This window comes from Colletotrichum fructicola, assembly GCF_000319635.2.
Source record: "Colletotrichum fructicola Nara gc5 chromosome Unknown KSG_Nara_v1_contig05, whole genome shotgun sequence".
Classification (NCBI taxonomy): domain Eukaryota; kingdom Fungi; phylum Ascomycota; class Sordariomycetes; order Glomerellales; family Glomerellaceae; genus Colletotrichum; species Colletotrichum fructicola.
The window spans coordinates 1,219,187-1,236,941 of NW_027094055.1; the positions used below are offsets into that span (position 1 = coordinate 1,219,187).

The following is a 17,755-nucleotide window of genomic DNA, read 5'->3' on the forward strand; positions in this document are numbered from 1 at the left end:
TGGAGGCTCACTCATGGACCACGAGAAAGGCCGATGTTCTCACTGGGCCCATCAGAAATCTCGAAACGGCTCAGAAGCATCTGCTTAGAGGGCTTGATCAATGGGAGACGGTCTCGAGCGAAACCGGGTTCAAGACCACCCAACCACCGATGATGGTAGGCTTCTAAATGCTCGCTGAGCAGTCAGTCATCGTATACTCGTAGCGCGCGTATCCATGTTCCTGTTGATACAACAACGACAAAAAGTAGGAGGTAAGCATAGGCCATCAATTTGACACATAAATCGCACCTGAACTTCGCCATTATGTCTAACCAGAGCCGCTGCTATCAGAATGATAACGGCGACATCAAAACGGGGAGGCCTAAAACTAACAGCACTCATAACTTGGAATCAAGACGAAGCATTCATTTCGCTCTATTCCCCGCTCGTGAAATGTTTGGTAGTAATACAAGATATAAGAATAACATCATCGACTCTCCGACATAGACTGCCTACTCTTCGGTGGCGGACTAAGCGGCGTCGGGCACTCCAGATCAACCTCCTCCTCACTAACCCCAAAATAATACACATCGTCATCCGAATCTCTTTCCGTCAGCGCGACACTCATATGCCTCCTCAGACTCAGATTCCTCCCTAGTCCCCTGCCGAAACCGCCCAGGCTTCCGTCGCTGATGATACTGCTCCGCATACTCCTCGTCCGCCGCGGTACGCCCGCGCCGCCACCGCTGCTGACCGTCGCCTCGCTCGGCCGCCGCAGCCCATTGATCTCCAGCACTGGCATCTCCACCCTTGCCGGCGACGATGGGTCCGTCGTGACGAGCGTCACTGGTATCGTCGGTGTGCGCATCACCGTCGCGAGCACGGGCACCGGTTCGATCTCGTCCACGTCGCCGTTAAGGGTCGAGTTGTCGCTTTGTTTGCGGCTGCGGTGCCAGAAGCTAGAGCGCGGTTTGCGGATGACGACGACGTCGGATTCGCCGCTGATGGAGGAGGAGCCGCGGTCGGCGGTATGGGCGGTGCTGATGCGCGGAGCGCCGCTGCCGGCGGGGGGCGGGAAGGGGTTCATGAAGGACTCGCGGGGCCCGGTTGTGTTGGCGGAGTAGTGGGACGGGTGGGAGAGGGGCCGCAGGGTGGGGATGCAGCAGCAGATTATCGCGACGGAGAGCTCGGTGATGGACCAGATTATTGTAGGGGTTTGGTTGTATGTCTGGTCCATGGAAAGGTAGGATTTGGGGATGGTCGCGATTCGGATGATGGAGATGGCGCAGGTGCTTTTGGGGTTGATGCGTTAGTCCCTTCCTCCTTTCATGTATGGCAGAATAAGGGGGGTTCTCACAGGAGGCCGAGCGCGAAGCTGGCAATAAGGGCGAGCTTCTGGGTCCTCGTCATTTGCAGACGACCCAGAAAGGGAATCGGGATGATGAAGATGAGGACGTTGGTGATGAGGTGTATCGAGGCGTTGGCCATCCACCAGCTCATGACGTTGATCGGCGTGTCGAAGAAGGTGTATCTGTAGATGAGGTCGAAGCTGACGCCGGCGCAGACCAGGAGCTGGATCCCGAAGAGGGCGAGGAAGCAGATGCCGATGTTGCACAGGAGCTCGACTTTCGAGTACGGGAAGACGCGGCGGTATTGGAAGAGGAAGGCGATTTTGATGGTGACGAAGGCGACCTGGTACACGATGATGACGAAGAGGGATATCTGACGAGGGTCAGATGCTTTCTAGGAGATGTTGCTGGATGAGTGTTGTTTGAGGTAAGTACCTTTTGGCCTTTGATCAGGTTCTTGATGGAGTTCATCCATATGTGTTTCCCCAGTCCGAATCTTGTAGCTGATGTTGCGGTGTTAGTTGAGATGCCCACAGCAAACGGGAGATTGGTAACAGTGTCTTACCTACGCACAACATGGAGTTGTGTAAAACCACGGCAATCTACCCATTCCACTCAGACGTTAACAACTGTCTTCCCTCCGGACCCTCCCGACCTCATCTCACTTACAAAAGCAGACGCGAGCAGGGTATCGTCCGCCCCCCATTTCCTAATCATGAACGCCCGCACATACACCCGCAGCGCGACGAACACAGTCGCGACGACGGTCATGACGATCCCGATCGCGAGGATCATGTCGGAGCGGCTGTCGAGCGAGCCGGGCGGCAGCGTGCCCTCCCATGGTGCCGCTGACGAGGCGTCGTCGGTGCTGTTCGCCTCCATGTCCTTCACCGGCCCCGTGCCGTTCCAGATCAACATTGGCGTGGGCGGCGGCGGCGGCGGCGTGTGAAGTGTCTACCTCCGACGTGCGCAAGGCATTTGAGAGGGCTGGGTCCCGTCGTTCGAGTGACGGGACTCTCCAAGTCGGTTCGCTTTTCCTGCCTTCGTTTTCCTGCGTGGTTTTGTGTTGGCGAGGTTGTGGCCTCGTAGCCGTCGAAGAAAACAATATCAACACACCCGGGAATGAAGATCAGATTGAAAGGGGAAGAAGGAGGGAGAGAAGGGAAAAGGACCTCTTGGCAAGCAGCAAGGAAGGGGGCACGCTCAAAGGGTAATATCAGACCGCAAAGGCAAGGGCAAGGCGTTGGATAGAGTTGGCGCTACAAAGGGCTTTCTGGGTCGCACCGCACGCGTTCGGTAGATGTCTCGCCCGGAGTTGTGCGTCGTGTCTTCCGGATCCGGCGATCTGGGACAGGACTACCCACCCGCAAATGGGCCGCCGATTCGCACCCACCCAATAACACAAGAAGCGAAGTGCGACAAGCAATCGCCGGTGCTCCGTTTTGTAGAAGCAAACACCGAAACAAGTCCCTTGAAGGGCTTTCCGCTTCCAACCTAGAGCATGTCGTCAAATTCGGTCTTGGCATTTTCGTCTACGCTTTCGCGAGGGACGGAAGACCGGCTCTCCCCTCCCCTTCCCCACTGCTATCGCCGCATCACAGCGTGTTGTCTCACTTCATTCCCGCAGGCGTTTGGTTTCGACAGAGACAGGCTCTCGAAAAAGCTTATCATCAGGACATCAGTTGTTCTAGACTTGGCAGAGAAGCACTTTCCTGGAATTCTGGCCTGGAGATACTACGTCTGTCTCTCGTGCTGCGTTGCGGACGAAAAGATTCTTAACACCTGACTCGACCGACAGAGAGGAGCCAAAGGGCGGGATCTACTCTGAACATGTCAAGATCCAAGTGTGATCGATCTGTCAAACAAGCCACATGACGCAGATGGGGCCGGGGGATCGCCCGAGCTATTGGGACGATGCTTCTGCTTGTGGCGCCGTGGCGCTTTGCGAGGGATTCGGATAGGACTTTGTTCTGCCAGCTGCTTGGGTCGCGAGAGGTTCGCGGATGTGGTTTGCATCACAATGGAACGCAGCGATTGCTCGATTTGGAGGTTCCCGGCGGATGGCTGCGGATCCCGATATCTCGGGCCGGGATGGTCAGTATGGACTATATATAGTGATATTCAAGATCGTCGTTTCCTTTTTGCTCTTCGCACAGATTATTAGCTGTTCTCGGAATCACATTGCAGCCCGGGCCGGGGTTCTACGATTACTGCAGATAGTCCTGGTCCAAGGGCTGGCTAATCAGAGGTCGGTCGGATTCTTTATCCTTATAAAATCTGCCCTCTTCACAGAAACTCTGTTGAGTGATAGGCATTTCTGAGAGCGGGTGAAACAGCAAGGGACTTGATGTTGGACTGGCTTGATCTATATAGTCAACCCGTAATCCTGCCTTCTTCACCAGGGGTAGTATCTTCTGCCCGAAGTAATCCAGATCTGGCGCGAAGTCGTAGAAATTCGCGACAACACCGTCAATCCCAATCTTGTGCAAAGCCTCGAGCTGTTCTACAACCTGCTCCGGGGATCCGATAATCTCAATGTTTCCTCCAATGTTTAGACCCTGCTTCTCCTGCTCACCCTTGCGTCCCCTCCACGCGTGAGCATCGCTGCCATAGTTGCCGTTCGCGGTGCCAAACTTCTTCGTTCCAGTCTGCACCTTGGTGCCCTCAGCAATGCTCCTGGCGTACGCCCATGCCTCTTCGGGCGTATCTCGAGATACAATGATGGGGTTGATGAGAATCTTAACCGCGCGCCCTTTAGACTTGACAACCTTCCTGATCGTGGCAATATGAGCCGGCAGCGTCTCCAGTGCGCTTTCGATATTCGCTGTCCCAGGCGACGTGATGAAGATTAGATCAGAATACTGCGCCGCAAACTCGATCCCGGCAGGAGACCCCGTGGCATTGATCAGAATTGGCCTGCCAAACTCCGGCTTGGGGGTGATCCACGCATTCTCCAGCTGCCATGGCGACACCCTGCCCTTGTACGATAGATTCTCCGTCTCCCCCCACAAACTGTTCACGACGTCAAATAGCTCCCCAGCCATCTAATACCGCTTGTCGTGCTCGATGCGCTGGCGCCCAAACATCTCATGCTCGACCGCGCGGTGGCCCGTCACGACGTTGATGCCCCAGCGGCCCTTGGCGACGTGGTCGAGCGTGGCGCCGTATTTTGCAATGTGCAGCGGGTGCAGCGGGCTGTAGAGCACGTGCATCGTGGAGATGAGCAGGATGGAGCGCGTGACGGCGGCCATGGCGCCGAGGGCGACGAAGGCGTCGAGCGAGGCCTCGCCGTCGTAACCGCCCTTGGGCAGCCACTGCGTGCGGCTGAAGGCGAGCTCGAAGCCGAGGGCTTCGGCCTTGCGGACCAGGTCGAGGTTGTAGTCGAAGGTCCAGGTGTTGCTGGTTGGGTGGGTTGAGATCTTGATGTCTTGGAGGTTGAGGAAGAGGCCGAGGAGGAGGGGCTGGCGGGATGCTTTGGATAGCGGGGAGGAGGGGAAGTCGAAGGGGCCTTTGAGGGTTGGGCCGCCCTCGCGGACTGATGTTGCGGACATTTCCAGGAATGAATTAGGGAGATAATTTTTGAAAAGGGAGTGGTCCTCATACACTTTGATACCTAGCACATTCCTACATCGTCAGTTGGGATGTGAACGATATTATGTTCAGTAAGTCGTGCTGGTTATGTAAGTTGATGATCACGCATGAGTGAGGAGAGATGTCGAAATCGCATCCTGCATGTAATCGTCCGATCAGTACAGCTTATCGCCGCCGTCGGCTAACTTCGAGCACGCCATCGGTATTTCGACCCGGAGATTTTGGGTGCCATCTGCTTCATTCTCTCGGAGTCGGCACACGTAGGAGGTCATCATGAGCTGGGGAAAAAGACTCTAATTGTATTGTGAAGTGGCGTTTGTCTAGAAACTCAAGTCAGGAAAGACGGTGGGTTCATAAACACATGAAGAGCTACCCTAAACACCCTCCCAGAAGAAGGTCTTTGGCAGATGGAAACTGGCTCGTTGAATCTCATCCTTCGGGTTGGAGCTGGACGCAACAATTACCACATACTCTCCAGCCTCTGCCAGCCACTTCGACCGCTCTTGAGACCAGTATGAAAGCGAATACTTGTCAAGGACAAGTTCGACAGTCTTTGTCTCTTTCGCAGCCAGATGCACTTTCGTGAAAGCCTTCAGTTCCCGAACGGGACGCTGGAGGGTGCTCTCGGGATCATGGATGTAGACCTGGACCACCTCATCACCATCGTAAGGACCCTTATTCGTGACATCCACAGAGATCGTCATCTTGTGTCCGGCAGACGGCTCAAACGTGCTAGGGACCTGAACCTTAGAGTACTCAAACTTCGAGTACGAGAGGCCATGTCCGAAATAAAAGAGCGGATCGCGGTCGACGACTTCGTAGTATCGGTGGCCGATGAAGACGCCCTCGCCGTAAACAATGTCGTAGTCCGTCTTTGAGAAGTTGAGGTAGGCGGGCGTGTGTTTGACGGACTTCGGGAACGTTTGCGAGAGTCTACCGGACGGGTTCGCCTTGCCGAAAAGGATGTCTGCGAGTCCGTGACCGGTTTCTTGTCCACCGAACCACGCGTGGACCAGGGTGGCAGCTTGTGACTCCCACGGCATCTCGATAGGGCAGCCAGATTGCGTGACGATGATCTGTGGTTTTGGTTATGGATGTGGTCTGAATGGCATCGGGAGATGTACTCACTGCATTGGGGTTAGCTGCAAGAACTGCTTGGATCAAGTCGTCCACACGGCCAGGCAACCTCAGATGCTTACGATCAGCACCCTCGTACTCAAAGTCGGATGAAAGACCAGTGACGACGATCGGAACATCAACGCTCTTCGCCAGGTCGGCTGCCTCTTTAATAGCAAGGTCCTCGTCGATGATTTCGAAGCCACCCACGCGACCGGCAAGGGTGAGAGCTGTGCCGACGCCGCCTGCCAAGTCCTCGTTCACCTGTACGACCTCGATGTTGATGGCTTTACCCTCAGTAAGCGTTGTGTCACAGAACTTCTCCATCGAAAGCCTGTTGAAGCATGGCGTGGGACCAGTTTTGGGTGGTTGTTCCGTCCACAGATCAATAACTTCCTTGCCGTCGAGCCTCACTTTGCCCTTTCCTGATGTGCTGAAGCCGAAGCGGAAGGGACCAGTGATTTCTGGTGTGTACACCGCCCGGGCCCTGGCGTAGAATTTCTTCGGCAAGGTCGCATGAAAGCTCTCGGGGACGTCGATTAGTTCTTTCTCTGCTGTCGCAGAAAGCAGAACCTCGGCGTTGGGGTTCTCATCTGGGTTCTCTCCGAAGACCTCGACTGACCACCCGAAGCCCTCTGCGTTCAGGGGCTTCAAGTTTTTCAGCAGAGGGCTGAATCTGAAGGCTAAGCAAATTCAGCATGCAATCGCTATGCGCATCTTCAAGTATTGACTTACAATGGCATCCAAGAGCGTACGCAACGTTCTCTTTCCCTGCCTCCTCTATGATGGCGTCATACGGCGTGACGGAATAATAAGGCTCGACCTCAGCACTCCCACCGCCGCTCAAGGCGGGGTTCTTGACGTGATCTCCGATGAGCGCAATCTTCTTCTTTTCTGAGCCTTTGATAGGTAGCACCCCTCGATCGTTCTTCAAAAGCACAATACTCTCGGAAACCAACTTCCGAATCAAGGCCTGCTGCTCCGGCGTATTGGAAGCAGAGAAATAGCCTTCAGGTTTCGTATCCATGACCTTGTTGGTGAGATTCAGTACGTTTCTAACACACTCGTCGACCGTCGTACGCATCACCTTACGACTGTTGACAGCCAGACTGAGGCACTTTCCTCTCCACTGCGTGGGCCCAGGCATCTCCAGATCAAGGCCCGCGTTGATGGCTTCCGAGGTGCTGTACGTGCCGAACCAATCACTCATCACCAGGCCCTTGAAGCCCCATTCATCCCTCAGAATCTGCTTCATGAGCAAGGGGTCTTCGCTGACATGGATCCCGTTGATTTTGTTGTAGGAGGTCATAAATGTCCAAGGGTCCGAGTCTCGCATGACCAGCTGGAAAGGCATCATGTGAACCTCTCGTAGCGTACGCTGCGTCATGCAGACGTTGTCCTCAATGGAGTTGTCAGATTGATCGTGGGCAGCGTAGTGCTTCACGCTCGTTGCGACTCCGCGTTCCTGGACGCCATTGATATACGCTGCTCCCAAAATGCCGCTCAGATAAGGGTCTTCCGCGAAGGCTTCGAAGCCACGGCCAAACAGTGGAGATCTTTGCAGACAGATTGTAGGTGCCAGAAGGACATGGACACCTCGAGCCCTGGCTTCTTCACCCAAGAGGTTTCCGACTTTGTGAAGCAGCTCCTTGTTGAAGGTCGCCCCCATGCCAGTTGCGGAGGGCAACATGGGACTCGGGTTCTAGAGTCACTTAGCCCAACTCGAGTATTGTGAGGCCCATGAGTTGCACGCTTCACTCGCAATCACTTTGCTTCGGAGTACTTACTCGATGGAAAGCTCGGCGACCTCGAATTCCATGAGGACCGTCTGATGTCTAGATTAGGGTAAGACAGTTAATCCCCCGCTCCAGAGGGCGCCGCAACTCACTATCAAGGCTGGAATTCCGCGATGAGGGATACCCGTTGTCCTGAATGACCCTTGACCGGCAAGCAAGTCAATCTTCTCCTCCAGTGTGAGCTGGCTTATCAAGCCTTCCACATCAAGTGGAATGTTGTCGGTGGCCATGGCGAATTCGGGGGGCACAGGTACCGGGCAACGCGGGGTTGAATTTGGACTGGTGATAACAGGTACTCTGATGACTTCAACCGGATCCAAAGAAACTGGAGTACAAGTCCAGCGTCCTAACCGACTTCTTGAATCAGAGAGTTTCTTTCAATGGATCACAGGATCCAAGAACCTGAATCTCATCTGACGGCTCCGGTACCGTGGCACGCTCCTGATTCGGAGTAGCGTCGGAAAATGAGACGGAATTGCGGGAGTCGGGGGTCATGCGTCAGCAAAAAGGCGCCACAGTTTGCTCCAAGAGAGTGCCTTTCGGGTATTTAGGCTAAACTCGCAACCTCCGGAACCCTGTCGGAGGACTGCCGGAGCCCACGGGGCTCCACAAATACGCCGGCCGAAGTGTACCCGGGCGCCGTGACTGGCTCAACACGGCGAATGCCAATGCCGCTGACTCCATTCGGGTAAACCCCTTGCCAGCGGACTCTCCGCCAACATTGGGGTTTACACGGAAATATGAAGTCCCGCGTGATGAATGCCAAGAAGGCTTTGCTCAGAGATGGGGTAAACTTCGGCAATAGAATTGAAAGGTTCTGAACACTAATCAAGACTCTAATTTGTCGCCGAAGCCTTACAACCGCCCACCGCCGGGATAGATGGTGCCATACGGATTTCCCATAGACTTTGCTGAGGTCCTCGACTAATTCCAGCTCCATGTGCTCTTGAGATAGTCCTGCGAACTCGCTGTTGGCCACGCCAGATCGATCTCGGTCTTGATAAGAAGGTCAAGCAGGGCTTGCTGCTCCACCCGATCTGTGAATAAGTCGCCGCCTTGATCCCGATGACATGTCAGAGATACGGATACACGCCACGAGAGAGAACACAACTTTGACTTACATAGCATTATCACCGTGCAGGCTTTGAATAATGCCGGCCGTGTGTGCGTATTAGATAATGCGATGCCACATATTTTTCCAACGTTGTCCCGGATAATATCCTGTCTTGGCGTCAATGACAGCCGCTATCTGAGAAACGGAGAACAGGTACGTCTGTAAGTTTCATTGCCTTGACCCTCTCTGGTCCCACGCGTGGATATAACGGGCTATACGCCGTCAGCAGAATATGGCACATTAAATAATAAATATGACCGGCCACTACGTAATCCGTGTAAGCGAACTGTCAATGCAAAACAACGGCCATCTTCGTTTCACTTACCGTGGCAGTCGTTGAGAAACCAAATATCCGGAAATACCCGATCAGATCCGTTTCTTTCCCGGCATTGAAGAGGCTCGAACGAGATAGGTTTCTTTTCCAGCCAATCCTCAGCCCTCGCAGAAAGCTCAGTCCAAGACTGTGCAGATTCGTCTCTGGGGCTGCAGTAACAGTGATTTAAGAGCTCGGCGCAGAGCACAATGATGTAAATCGTCCAGTCCCAGTCGTTCTTTAGCTCAGCAACGCTCCTGAAGCCAAGGCACTTTGTCAAAAGCTGTGTCGGCTTCCTTGTTGAAAACGCCACATTGATTTCTTGTCGGAGTGCAACTAGGAAGGCTGCTCGGCGGATCCCGGAAGTTTGGTACTCTTGTGCGAGAACGAAAAGATGGGTTCCTAGTAAGTGGCTACGCGTGTCTTGCCCTAACAGAGGTACTGAAAAGTGCGAGTGAACATTAGAATCCACAGGCATTACGTTGTAAATTGTGAGCGCTCAATACGTACCGGAAAGCTCTTCATACAAACGAAGAATAACCGTTGCGGCGCATATGGACTCGTCCAGCAGAGTACGTCGGTCATCAAGCATGGGTATGAGTAAGAAGAGACATTCACGATGGTACCGATCTCCAATGTAAGAATCGTATCCGGTAGTGAGGCTGAGGTGTCGAGAAGACGTAGCTAAAATTGCTAAGAGCAGCGTCGGGCATCCTACCGCCCTTTGGACGACGGTTGTTGAAAATGACCGCTCTGGGTCGCAATAATCGAACTGGTGAGCTACTCAGTTTTCTAGGCCATTGATCCATGACAAGATGTGGCTATGTACATACAAAGCGAGAGAGATCAGTAACAAAGTATCGTATTAAAGTGGGTTCGTCGGAGTTGCTCAGGTTCCAAGCATTTGATGCCTGTGACATTTGTGGATCCCTGTATAACGCGGAGAGCGTGTATCGGCTTCTCGTGGTAGCTGAATCTTGAGGTAGGTCATATGGGGTCGAATCAGATACGCCCCCCCTGTGCTCAAAATTAGACTGCCGGTCGCAGCCATTGTCAAAGGGGGTGGCAGAATCTTCTCCTCCCAAGTAAGAACCCGACACATGGGGACTCGTGACGCTGGGACTTGTAGCGTGGGTAATCGTCAAATGGGGTATCGTCGGGGCTACGCCGCGAGGAGTTGTGCTGCGAGATGTAGTGTCATGAGGAGTTGTGGCGTGAGAATCTGGTGATGAATTAGATGATGGCTCGGTCATCACCGTTGACGCCATGGTTCCATCAATATCCAGCCTCGATGTGATTGAGCAGTCGTCATCGGTTGCATCCAAGACAAACTCGACTAGGGGCCAATAAGAGTCAGATTCGAGATAGGTCTTCATGTTGCGTCAAATGCTATCCTTACCCTCTGACGGCATCTCTACCCAGATCTGCTCCGGAGGGAATTCGAGGGCTGATGCGGCTTCTTCTTCGGGATCCCGAGTGTCAGACAGGAAACGATATGCGGGGCCTTGAGCACAGTCTCTGTTGAGTCGCTTGCACCGACCGCATCTCGGCTTCTTTCTGTCACCTTGCAGTGAGTATAAGAGTCAGCTTCTACATCTAGAAATCAGATCCAGAGAATGCGTCACACCCACATTTCGAGTGCGCTGCCCGACAGAGCTCACTGCAACGCAAGGAGCCGTTAGCAGCTGTATCATTCGATTCTCATCTCAACAATAATTATGGAGTCACAGGGTACAAATTGCGCCGCATGTCGTCCACTCACCACCCTCTCTTGACCCCGAGACCACGGCGCACAGGCATCTTCGGTTGGAGAGAAATCCTGGAAATGGCATTTAGCAAAGATTGTCGCGGAGAGGGACGGGAACGGAACTTGATTCCTTTTATGATTGAACCTGCCCCCACTTCCCCACCCTCCCGCTAGCTGCCTGCTGCCTCTTTAGGACGTATGGAATACATAGTACTAACCACTTGGCTGGGATCTGATCCCCCGTCTGCTTCCCCGCACTTTACCTGGTTTATGGTTCCCCCTCGGCCAAAGATTAATGGACGAAGTGGGAAGTGTTTTCGTCGTTCAGCCGCATTTATCCTGCCCTTCAATTTATACCTATTCTCAGATCTTGCAAGACATTTACTACGTCTTGTTGGGCAAGACACAAGTCAGAGGATCAGGAGGCTTCACATAAGGAACCTGACGATCACAAGAGGATATGTACAGGATCTGGGAATAATAGTGACTCTAGAAACAAAAGAACTATAGTGCAGGCTATGTGATAATCAGGAGAAGTGGCGACTGACAAGCAGCCTTGATTAAGAGACTGGTAACAGTAGAGAGGCTTGATTTACGGGCTAACTGGGGAACAGCAGTCAAGATACATCATCTTGAAACTTAAGGTTGATTCTTAGTCCTCTAATGCGTAACAGATACAGCTTGGAGGGACAGCTTGGACTCAGACATCTACAATCCATCGCTGAGCTCAAAATCCTTGTCCCAGCGCTGGAAATAGTGTTAGGCTTACCTCTTCTCAAGAACAGCGGCGGGGGCTTGACTATTTACCTTATCCCATGGCCGAGAACCGTTGACGTATCGAAGGTCTGTTCCCAAACGAATACGACCCTGCGGGTCGTGGTTGACGGTAGACGCATGAATCTACACATGAGATAGCGTCAGTACATGTTCATGGCAATCGGTAGGGTGATCGTCATCATCCGCGTACCATGTGTGAGCAATGTAGGACCACATCCCCGGCCTTGTAGGCTGTCACAAGCCACTTGGTTCCATGTGCCCTGGAGAATTCTCGCGGCGACTCTGACAAGAAGCCAGACTTCATCATGTTCGCGTTAAACGCACTCCGCATCTCTTGATCGCCCATTCCAGCCTCCTTAGCCTTGAGGGTGAAGTCCTCCTCAATCCTCTGGCCGATCTTGTCACCGCCTTTGAGGTAGATCAAGCCACCACCTTCAACGCTGATATCGCCTATAGGAATCCAGGCTGTCACAGCTGTAGGCTCGCCGTATCTCATGAAGGTCTGGTCATAGTGCACGCCTATGGCCTTGTTGCCGGGAGTGTTATTGCGAAGTAAGGTGCGTCTCACAGTCAGAGTATCGTGGCCCCATCCTGTCATCTTAGCCACGACCTCGCGTATTGCCGGATGGTTGCATAGACCGATGATGCCCTCCTTCTCTGAGCCGCAGTACCACGGCTCCGTGTGCGCCTTGATGGCTGCTTCGACAAAAATAGCGGCCTTATTGTTGCTGCCGGGTTGCACGTCCAGCGCGGCTGCGCCAATGCCTGGGTAGTCTGCCATGTCGGCTGACGAATTAAATCGACCTTCTACCGGGGTGGTGCCGGGTTCCAAGATGCCAGTGGGCTCGAGAGATTTAAAGTAGGCTTCACGTGCATCGAGGACATCCTGGCGTGGTAGGAGGCCTTTGAGGAACACGTATCCGTCGGTCAGGTAGCGGTCGTAGAGCTCCTTCAAGGGCTCGGTGGGATAAGAAGCCCTCAGTGGAGCAACATCGGAAGGCGCTAGGAGGCCATCGTTGGTGTGTAGCTGCACCCCATCAACTGTGGTGGCCGCGAAGGTATCTTGCTCGTAGTAAGGCATTGAGATCGATGGGACTGCGAGTTGTGTGTATGGGCTGTGTGCTTGTGTGTGACGGGAATAGGTTTGACGTGGGCTGTATTTCCAGTCTTTACTAGTGAGAATTTGTAAGAAAGAATTGCACTCATTGAAGCTGTGAGAACCAAGTTTTCGACCTCGCTCATATATACAGACTACTTCTAGTCGGATGCAGCGTCAAAACAGCACCCAAACCCTGACTTGTTGTCAAAGCAGGGTATACAAGTCCTAGCTGTTGGGGTTTGCCGAAGCAGGCTACCCGCCCCTGATCGTCGCCGCATTTAGGGTAGAAAAGCTGATGGGACAGCAGTGGCATGCGGGGTAAGATCTACATCTTCCGGGAGAGTCTCTGTCTTAAGCCGTCTTCATCAGGCAATGGTTTCCGCAGCAGACGAGATAGGTAGTCCGCACCGTCGTAGCCAGAGAGGACACGGCCTACGGATACTTAATCTCAATATCATATACTAAGATACTTGCATAAATGAACTGGGAGCTACAGAGATGCCGTACCAGGTAGGATCCGAACTTGGTTGGGTTTCATTTGGAAGTGTGATCTCTATCATGCCTCAGTCTATCTAAATTGAGTAATGGTTTCCGCAGTGGAACAAACACTGTAGTTAAGCCTGGTGGGTGCGCTATCGTTTACATCGTTCCTGCAACCCCACCTTGAGCTACAGGAAGGAGATGCTTTCCCTTCTTGAGTGTTCCAGACTAGAACCTCGTCGTATGTCCGCTGCACTGCCACCGCAGTAATATTTATTCATCGCCTGACGATGCCTTGTCTTGTCAACCCCCATGCGGACTTCTTAACTTCAATCTTAAACTCCTTCAACATTCCTTTATCACAACATGTACTTCGCGACCCAATCCTGGGGCTGGCCGCTCGTGGCTGAGCGAGATGGCAGAAAATTCGACTTAGAAAGTGCCATGACCGAGGCCAAGCAGGCCGGCCTCCGAGGATGGGAGCACTACTTTGCAACCTCAGACGATGTCTCGACTGTTGTTGAACTGGCCCAAAAAGCCGGCCTTGAGCTACACTCGGCTTACATTCCTGGTGCTTTCCACGAACCTGAACTGGCTGAAGCCGCCACGAAGAACTTCCTCCAGGTCGCTGCGGCCTTGAGGGACGTGGGTGTGCGAACCCTGATTTGCAATCCTGACCCGTTGGACTGGGACAAGCCCGACTCTCTCAAAACTGAGGCCCAGCTGCATACTCAGCTTGCCGCCATCAACAAGCTGGGCGCAGCTCTTGCAGCCGCAGGCAGCCGTCTGCTTTACCACTCCCATGATCCCGAGATGCAGGGTGGTGCTCGCGAGTTCCATCACATACTCGTCAACACGGACCCCGCGTACATGGGACTCTGCCTCGACGCGCACTGGATCTATCGTGGCTCCAGTAACAGTCAGAGAGCGCTGCACGATATTATCTCCCTCTATGCCAACCGAATCGAAATGATCCACCTACGACAATCCAAGGATCACATCTGGACTGAATCGATTGGTCCCGGAGACATTGATTACCTGGCCTTGGCCGAGCACTTGAAAAGGCACAATGTAAATGCCCTGATGACCCTTGAGCTAGGCGCAGAGAAGGGTACACCACACGAACTCACTCCTGTCCAAGCCCACAAGCAGGCGATCCAATATCTCGAACCCATATTGCTGCCTTTTGCCATAGAGCCGGACGTGAGGACGGGCGACAGGTCGCTGCCGTGGAGGATTTACCTTATTGGTGCCGGCGCCATCGCACGCCTTCACGCCAACGCAGCCAAGAACATGAAGGACCTGGGTCCCTACCAGCTACTCGCCGCCGACCCGTCCCAGAAAGCCCGCAATGGCTTCAAGGAGGCCTTTCCTACAGCCATCATGTTCGAGAGCGCGGACGAAATGCTTGCCAGCTCGCCCGCCCAGGACCGCGATATCGTCATCGTCGCCGTTCCCCCTATCTGGCATCACTCGACCGCCCTTGCTGCAATCCAGTCCAACCGCCATGTCCTCTGCGAGAAGCCGGTCACCATGACGAACGCCGAGCTCGACGATCTTCTCGCTGCCATCCAAAAGACAGGTCGCCATTTTGGCGATTGCAGCGTACGGTTCCTGTGCAACGATGCACTGGACCGCGCCCGAGAGATTGTTGTCTCCGGAGCCATCGGGAGTCCTTACCACGTACGGCTAGTCAACCGTATTCCCCGTATTCGTTCCGGCATTGAGTTTCAACCGGACAGCAAATGGTTCTTAGACAAGGAGATTGCTGGCGGCGGTATCGGATTTGACTGGGGCCCTTATGACTTGGGAGTACTCTTTGATGTCCTGCGTCCTGTTGCGGCGACCATCCATCACGCCTTTATGGCCTGTCCCAAGACTGGTGCTGATCCGACTGACCAACCAATAACTGTGGAAACTCATATCGGTGCGACCTTGACTCTCAAGCTGGAAAGCGGTGCCGCAGTCACGCTCGACTATGAGCGCGCCAGCTGTGTCCACGGTGAACACGAGGCGACGCTGAACGTTGATGGTACGGCTGGGGGCCTAAGCTGGGAGTGGTGTCCTCCATTCCAGAATAACGCAGTCAAGCTGACACAATATGTCGACGTTGATGGCATAGTGGACAAGCAGGTGGAACACTTCCGTACGTTCAGCTATGACGATGTCCATGGCCGTCCTCTGGTGGCTTTCGTGGACTTGGTCGCTGGCCGAAGAAGTGTCATTCTGCCCGAGAACAGGCTAAAGTTCAACTATTCAATTCTGGTGGCCATGTATAAGAGCGCTGCAGAAGGCAAGCCGACAGAGGTTCACTTATAGGGTCAAACAGCGCTTCCCACTGTTGGCGTGGACCGGATTTTGGCAATTGAAAACTTGATGATTTCGATAAACAGTTGGCCTCATTTCCCTCCCCGTAAGCCATACAGCAGGACTAATTTGAGCAAGGGAAGAACTTTTTGACTGTAGCAACGGTACTAGTGATGTACGTGAATCAATTAGTTCGATCCTTTTGAAAAGACTTACCAATACTGTAGTTTGACTTTTAAATGGCAAACTTCACGTCTTGTGAACCCTTGGCATTGCCATCCTGCCTGAAGTTTTCCTTGAGTCACACCAACCCTTAACCAAAGCTGAGAAGGCGGCCACGAGATCGGTTCAGATGCGGATTCCGACTGCGTACGGTGTCATCGCCATTATTATTAGGCCCGCCGTTCTGTTCGATCCATCCACGTCTGCCGAATTTGGCCACTGTTTCCGCTCCTTGAACGCAGCTGATCCCCGCACTGTACACGTCAGCTGGAGGGTTACATATTCTGACCAGCAGCTCTGTCCTGTTTGCTTTACTTTCTGCTTACCACGCAGAATTCATCAGAAAACCTGGATCTGGAGACTGTCACGATGGCACGCTGGAGAGTGGTCGGAATCAACTTCGACCACATGCACATGGGCGATCTTTTGCGCAACGCATTCGACCATCCCGACGTCGACATCGTAGGCGTTTGCGATCGCCAGGCGGATCGGATGAAGGATGCGGTCGCGGCTTTTGATATCGCGCCGGAGCTAGTCTTCAGTGACGTGGCGGAGTGCATTCGCCGGACCAAACCCGACCTCATCGTCCTCTGCCCGGCGACCGCGGATCACGCCGTTGCCTACGAGGAGTGCTGCAGCTTCGGGGTGGATGTTTTGATGGAAAAGCCGTTCGCAGCTAATCTTCGAGAAGCGAGGCGTATGCTGGAGACCAGGGACGCTGCCGGAACGCGCCTTGCGATCAACTGGCCTTCAAGATGGTTCCCGGCTCACGTCACGACAAAACAGCTGATTGACGAGGGGACGATTGGACAGGTCACTCAAGTACACTACTACGGCGGGAACCGCGGTCCACTCTACCACCTCGCCGACAAGGTTGAGGTCTCTGATGATGAGGTGCGGCGGAGGAAGTCGGACTCCTGGTGGTACAAAAAGGAGTTCGGAGGCGGATCGCTACTGGACTATCTCGGGTACGGGGCGACTCTGGGGACGTGGTTCATGGACGGACGCGCGCCCCTGAAGATGACCACCGTGACGTCCGCTGGCGAGGGTATCGAGGTCGACGAGCACTCTATCACCATTTGCCAGTACACCACAGGGCTGTCGAAGTTTGAGACCCGTTGGGGCACCTTCACCGACCCATGGACCATTCAGCCACAGCCCAGATGTGGGTTCGTAGTGGTCGGTACCGAGGGCACGATTTCGAGCTATGACTATGATCCGCACGTAGGCGTCCAGAGCAAGGACCGACGCGAAGTCACCAGCATCCCTGCTGACGTTTTGCAAAGTCCATACCGCAATCCGATTGAGTATGTTCTCCACTGCAAGAAGAACGGCATACCGGTCACCGGGCCCCTAGATCCTGTGCTCTGTTTCACCGCCCAGCGCATCATCGACACGGCCGTGGAGTCTGCGAAGCAAGGCAAAACCTTAGACCTTCTTGAATAGTCTCGAATCAAGTTTCGTGGGATCCCCCAAAAGATCAAGCATGGTCTTTGTAGCCAACGTCATTGCAGCAGGCTCAGACTTCAAGTTTTGCTATCCGGATCGTATGTTCTAGCCATATGGAGCATCTCAATCTTTACAAAGGATTTAAACGTGTGACATGTAAAGATGAGACCTCCTATTTTCCCTATAATATACCGACTACTTTACCCTTATCGCTTGTATCGTTATCGTCATCGTAGTAGTAGTAGTTAATACTGTCGTTGTTATAGCTACTGTTAAGATTTCTTCCCCACATCACCGTGCTGACGCAGATGGCTTTCCAAGAACGGAGTGATGCTCTGAGGCAAGTCAACTATTACTTTAGGGCAAGACAGGCAGCTTCTACTAAGGTAGAGTGTCATCCCACAGCAAGGAGATCG

The 17,755-nt window shown here is 53.5% G+C and overlaps 7 protein-coding genes across 7 annotated transcripts; 2 read left to right on the forward strand and 5 right to left on the reverse strand.

Moving 5' to 3' along the window:
• Positions 1–466: 466 nt before the first annotated feature.
• On the reverse strand, positions 467–2,246 carry CGGC5_v008998 (uncharacterized protein; the record flags this gene model as incomplete). Its single annotated transcript, XM_032037676.1, has 5 exons — positions 467–1,271; positions 1,337–1,701; positions 1,764–1,831; positions 1,894–1,930; positions 1,998–2,246. The coding sequence occupies 5 exons, from the start codon at positions 2,244–2,246 to the stop codon at positions 467–469; spliced, it is 1,524 nt and encodes a 507-aa protein (XP_031883499.1).
• Positions 2,247–3,535: 1,289 nt separating this feature from the next.
• On the reverse strand, positions 3,536–4,879 carry sfnG-0 (FMNH(2)-dependent dimethylsulfone monooxygenase; the record flags this gene model as incomplete). Its single annotated transcript, XM_066152109.1, has 2 exons — positions 3,536–4,340; positions 4,380–4,879. 2 exons carry the CDS (start codon positions 4,877–4,879, stop codon positions 3,536–3,538), a joined length of 1,305 nt encoding a protein of 434 aa, XP_066008550.1.
• Positions 4,880–5,293: 414 nt separating this feature from the next.
• On the reverse strand, positions 5,294–8,061 carry bglI-3 (putative beta-glucosidase I; the record flags this gene model as incomplete). The annotated part of the gene is made up of 5 exons (XM_032037674.1): positions 5,294–5,995; positions 6,048–6,718; positions 6,771–7,737; positions 7,823–7,870; positions 7,924–8,061. The coding sequence occupies 5 exons, from the start codon at positions 8,059–8,061 to the stop codon at positions 5,294–5,296; spliced, it is 2,526 nt and encodes an 841-aa protein (XP_031883494.1).
• A 694-nt stretch (positions 8,062–8,755) lies between these two features.
• On the reverse strand, positions 8,756–11,058 carry CGGC5_v009001 (uncharacterized protein; the record flags this gene model as incomplete). Its single annotated transcript, XM_032037672.1, has 9 exons — positions 8,756–8,886; positions 8,953–9,052; positions 9,103–9,209; positions 9,271–9,699; positions 9,769–10,030; positions 10,092–10,594; positions 10,658–10,822; positions 10,890–10,918; positions 11,021–11,058. The coding sequence occupies 9 exons, from the start codon at positions 11,056–11,058 to the stop codon at positions 8,756–8,758; spliced, it is 1,764 nt and encodes a 587-aa protein (XP_031883495.1).
• A 655-nt stretch (positions 11,059–11,713) lies between these two features.
• On the reverse strand, positions 11,714–12,863 carry CGGC5_v009002 (uncharacterized protein; the record flags this gene model as incomplete). The annotated part of the gene is made up of 3 exons (XM_032037671.1): positions 11,714–11,752; positions 11,813–11,905; positions 11,973–12,863. The coding sequence occupies 3 exons, from the start codon at positions 12,861–12,863 to the stop codon at positions 11,714–11,716; spliced, it is 1,023 nt and encodes a 340-aa protein (XP_031883662.1).
• An 864-nt stretch (positions 12,864–13,727) lies between these two features.
• ycjS (putative oxidoreductase YcjS) lies at positions 13,728–15,680 on the forward strand (the record flags this gene model as incomplete). The annotated part of the gene is made up of 1 exon (XM_032037669.1): positions 13,728–15,680. One exon carries the CDS (start codon positions 13,728–13,730, stop codon positions 15,678–15,680), a length of 1,953 nt encoding a protein of 650 aa, XP_031883588.1.
• Positions 15,681–16,259: 579 nt separating this feature from the next.
• On the forward strand, positions 16,260–17,336 carry yteT-2 (putative oxidoreductase YteT; the record flags this gene model as incomplete). Its single annotated transcript, XM_032037668.1, has 1 exon — positions 16,260–17,336. One exon carries the CDS (start codon positions 16,260–16,262, stop codon positions 17,334–17,336), a length of 1,077 nt encoding a protein of 358 aa, XP_031883465.1.
• Between the last annotated feature and the right edge of the window lie 419 nt (positions 17,337–17,755).